The sequence below is a fragment of the Austrofundulus limnaeus genome, unplaced genomic scaffold, assembly GCF_001266775.1.
Source record: "Austrofundulus limnaeus strain Quisiro unplaced genomic scaffold, Austrofundulus_limnaeus-1.0 Scaffold9, whole genome shotgun sequence".
Lineage (NCBI taxonomy): Eukaryota > Metazoa > Chordata > Actinopteri > Cyprinodontiformes > Rivulidae > Austrofundulus > Austrofundulus limnaeus.
The window spans coordinates 5091684-5096540 of NW_013952411.1; the positions used below are offsets into that span (position 1 = coordinate 5091684).

The 4857-nt window shown below is 37.0% G+C and overlaps 1 protein-coding gene across 1 annotated transcript in view; it reads left to right on the forward strand.

Annotated features, from left to right (window-relative positions):
* Window positions 1-2941: 2941 nt before the first annotated feature.
* Window positions 2942-4857, forward strand: part of sh3glb1a (SH3-domain GRB2-like endophilin B1a) — a gene marked incomplete at both ends in the record, with an annotated part of 11286 nt that continues 9370 nt past the window's right edge. The window contains 2 exon segments of the mRNA XM_014001622.1: window positions 2942-3111; window positions 3456-3597. Coding sequence (XP_013857076.1) covers window positions 3049-3111; window positions 3456-3597 — 205 coding nt within the window.

The following is a 4857-nucleotide window of genomic DNA, read 5'->3' on the forward strand; positions in this document are numbered from 1 at the left end:
ACACACACACACACACACACACACACACACACACACACACACACAAAAGAAATAAATGAATAAGCTCCTAGGCAATTACAAGGTGCACTAATGCAATAAATTGGATTTTAATTGCTTGATTATGTCCTCAACTGTTCTGAGCCAGAAAAGATTCCAGCCCTCCGGTGGCGACTTCCTTAGCATCAGTCGTACTCACAGCAATATGACAATGGTTTCATTTCAGAAACCATCCCAGTCATCCCAATCGCCTCTGTTGCCTTTCAGCAGCGCTGCAGGAACTCGTCAGTTCCCAGGGCTATGCAGCAGTCATTGTGTCATGCATTCACAGCTTTGTGAGACCGCTTAGTCTTCTATATCTTTTATTTGTATTTGGTGGTTAATTGATGAAGCACCGATAGATGCTAAAGATTAAATTAAAGTAGAAGGCATAGGGAAATATTAGAAAAAAAAATCAATGATAAAACTGAAAGGGGAAAAAATACCTTTAATATTAAATTAGACAAAAAGCATAACTACACTTTGTGTTTAATTTTTACCTTTGTCTTAGAACATTTGAAGCACTAGAGTAGCAATGCAACTCGTTGGTTATAATGAAGCAGACTGGATGGAGCTTTCTGTGCCAGGACAAGACAGAACCCTACTTTTGGGGAAAAAATATGCAATCTGTCAGTCTGTTTTTAATTTTTAAAAATGTTTTTAAATTCTGGGAATCATAATGCAGGCTGTGGCCCAGAAGAAGGGACAAGCTGAAAAAAGTAACAACTTCAATTAGTTATAAATCTTTGTTATTAAAAAATAAACAAGATAAATCAAGAGATGAAGTGTGTGGTGGAAGATGCAAATACATGCAAAGCTTTTAAAAGTACAGTAAAAGTGAAAAAGTCAAAACAAAGGACACCACAAAGAAAAAATAAATCAAGCCTTGTTTAAAGCCTTTTTATTTTTAAGCCTTATTTAAATTTTAAGTTTAATTTTGATTTATACTGTACGAAAATTAGTGTTCTTTTACTGAAGTCGTGTCACCCCCATTTTTTGTGTCCCCCCAATCCCCCCCCCCATTTTTTTCCAGCAGTAACAAATATTTGACATTTTTAGGATGTATTATACAACATTCTTACATTTCTAAAATTTCCAAAAGTATGTATTTACCCAGTGCACTACAATTTGTCTAGGAAAAATTACAACACAATCCAGTCATAATGTGACAAAAGCAGACTAAAACCCTGCATGTTGTTTTCAGCAATTGTGCTTAAATAAACATAYTGTAATGTCATATTTGTGACATTGTAAATGCTGAAATCAGGTCAAAGTTACCTGAAACAACAAGAGCTGCAGCTGTATACTTAACCAGTACATGACTCATCAGTACTAAAGTAAAATAGAAGGTGACATGTCGACACTTTGTTGTAATCATCATCAGAACCAGCAGAGAGCAGAACCATCTTATTTAACACTAAACTCTTCTCTTCACACAACCAGGGTTCAACACTAATCCTGCCGGCTGGCTCCATACAAAATCTGTTTTCACTGATCTGTTTCAAAACTCTAAACACCAGATTTACATTCAGCTATCACAACTTTAGCTTTAGTGAGAGTGAGTGAGAGGAGGAAGAGGAGGACGAAGGCAAGGAAATCAAAGAACAGTAATTTGTGATGACATCAGAGCCTCTTTGGTTGACCATGTGGTCATAGCATATATATATATATACTGGCCACTTTATTAGGTACACCTGTCCAACTGCTCATTAACGCAAATGTGGAATCAGCCAATCACACGGCAGCAACTCAGTGCATTTAGGCATGTAGACATGACCAGATGATCTGCTGTAGTTCAAACTGAGCATCAGTATGGGGAAGAAAGGTGATTTAAGTGACTTTGAACGTGGCATGGTTGTTTGTGCCAGACGGGCTGGTCTGAGTATTTCACAAACTACTGATTTACTGGGATTTTCACCCACAACCATCTCTAGGGTTTATAGAGAATGGTCAGAAAAAGAGAAAAWATCCAGTGAGCAGCAGTTCTGTGGGCGCAAATGCCTTGCTGATGCCAGAGGTCAGAGGAGAAAAGCCAGACTGGTTCGAGCTGATAGAAAGGCAACAGTGACTCAAATAACCACTCTAAATATAATGGAGGTAKGCAGAAGATCATCTCTGAACACACAACATGTCAAACCTTGAGGAGGATGGGCTTCAGCAGCAGAAGACCACACCTGGTGCCACTCCTGTCAGCTAAGAACAGGAAACTGAGGCTACAGTTCACACAGGCTCACCAAAATTAGACAATAGATGATTGGAAAATAGTTGCCTGGTCTGATGAGTCTTGATTTCTGCTGCGACATTCAGATGGTAGATCGTAGAACAATGAACTATGAAATGGTGTGGCGCTTTTAAAATCAGTATTTAAATGACTAATAAATTTCTTTAGTACTGTTCACATTCATAGTGTTATTTAAAACAGGTTAGTATGGAATTCTTTGTATTTATACAAATCACTATGAAAAGATGCATCAGGTCACAAGTGCATCTAAAAAAAGTTTAATATTTTTATCAGTCAGTTCAGAAAGTGAATTTCTTCTTATATAGATTCATTACACATAGAGTGAAAGACTTCAGGCCTTTTATTTCTTGTCATTTAGATGATTATTACAAATAATGAAAAACTAAATTCAGTGTCTCAGCAAATTAGAATATGGCGTAGCCAGCCTTTGGTACTATTGGCAGTGTGGTCAGGTTCCAAGTCTCCTGGAAAATGAAATCAGCATCTCTATAAAGCTTGTCAGGAGCAAGAGGCGTGCAGACTTGATCAAATCCACAGCAGCAAAAGACATGACACCCCAAATCACAACTGACTGTGGAAACTTCAGTCTGGGCTTCAAGCAAAGTGGAGTCGGTGGAGCACATTGGACCATTGTGCAACAGTCTGGTTCTGTCTCCTCAGCCCATACTCCGGAGGGGAAAAAAACAGTTGCTTCAGTGACTTTAGGGATGACAGTTTTAGTGTGAGGCGAACCGGTTTGTGTTTTAGGAGTTGTTGTTCACCGCTGCGCCATGGACTTTAACGTTAAACGACTAGCCGCTGACGCCGGTACTTTCCTGAGTCGCGCGGTCCAAGTAAGTTGAAGCTGTTTTCCAGTTGTTGCTAAGCTAGCTCGCAGCGTTAGCCGCGGTTGGAAAGCGGCTACATGCTAGCTGGTTAGCCCGTTTCGCTTCAGGCTAAAGCTACACACTGTGTTAGCTGTTCACTGGGTTTCTAAAAGTGATGTTTTCGCTTTCCGTTTAAAGCAGCACAGAGTTATAATTGTTGCACATTAACCTGGGCCTGTAAAACCATTAAACTGTGCTATCAGCTGTAGGCAAATTAAGCTAAAGCTAATTTGACTCGGATCTGTTATCTTGTTTTTAATTTCCTCTCCCTCCAGTTTGGTTAAACACACAGCATATTTGTTTTTTGTCAGTTTACAGAGGAAAAGCTCGGCCAGGCTGAGAAAACGGAGCTGGATGCCCACCTGGAGAACCTGTTGGTCCGAGCTGAGAACACCAAGACCTGGACCGAGAAGATCCTGAAGCAGACAGARGTTTTACTACAACCCAACCCCAGTGAGGACTCAGTTATTCACATCAAGATTAACATTTATGACAGAAGCAGCTCTGAAGCTGTTCTAAATGACTAAATCTGGGTTAAAAAGTTGTAATTTTTAATGTAAAAATATGGGATTATTAGAGCTGCTCATTGCAAATTATGAAATTAAACACACAAAGGTGAACTGTGGGGTGAATAAAGACTTTAAACTTGTACCGATTACAGTTTCTGCAGCTTAAATGTGATTTATAAGTCACCAGAGACAAATAATRATTTAGTTTTTAGTGTTATTGTAACATTATAGCTATAAAACAATCATTAAAAAGTAATATGTGATATTATTTAGGCAGCAAAAGTAATAATAATAAACAAACAAACTGATTAGTTTTAACACTTTAATCATTTGTATTTTCAGTTTTATTCTAATGTTATAGGTTCTAATTACTAGATACTTAATAAGAATTAAAGTTTCATAGAAAAAAATCTGCAAAAGTGTAAAAAATTATGTCAATTTTTGGGATTAGTTTTGATATTATTTAATGATAAATAAGAATTAGTCATGATATAAGAAACAAAATCTGCAAAATGTTTTCTCAAACGGATTAATGTGTCCTTAAATAAAAATCTGTAAGGAAAATGAGACAAAAATCAAACGAAAGTGTTTTGTTTACATTGAGTACGTACCTGCATTTAAAGAATATTTGTGATTAGTTTTGATATTAATGATAAATAAGAATTAGTCATGATATAAGAAACAGAGTTTGAGAGTTTACTGCAATCTTCCAGATTTTTTTAAAAATGTAATTCTTTAAATGCAGGTACGTACTCAATGTAAACAAAACACTTTTGTTTGATTTTTGTCTAAATTTTCCTCACATGTTTTTTTATTTAAGGACACATTAATCCGTATGAGAAAATATCATGCAGGTTTTGTTTCTTTTATCATGACTAATTCTAATTTATCATTAAATATCAAAACTAATCACCAAACTCGACATAATTTTTACAGTTCAGCAGATTTTTCTATGAAACTTTCTGTAAAAGTATAAAATCTTCTGAATCATTTCTTTCTTATTAAAGTGTATCCCCCCCACCTGTGAAAAGATAACTCCGCCCCAAAGCGAAATTTGAAAAATGCATCAAAGTGGGTGGGGGAGGGGGGGTTAGAGAGCGGAGGTGTGGCCAGGACGAGAGAACGTGGCAGCTAGCATTAGCATAATTGATGCTACATGGAAAGTGACCACAGTATCGCAGATAGTTATATCTCTGAACGTCTG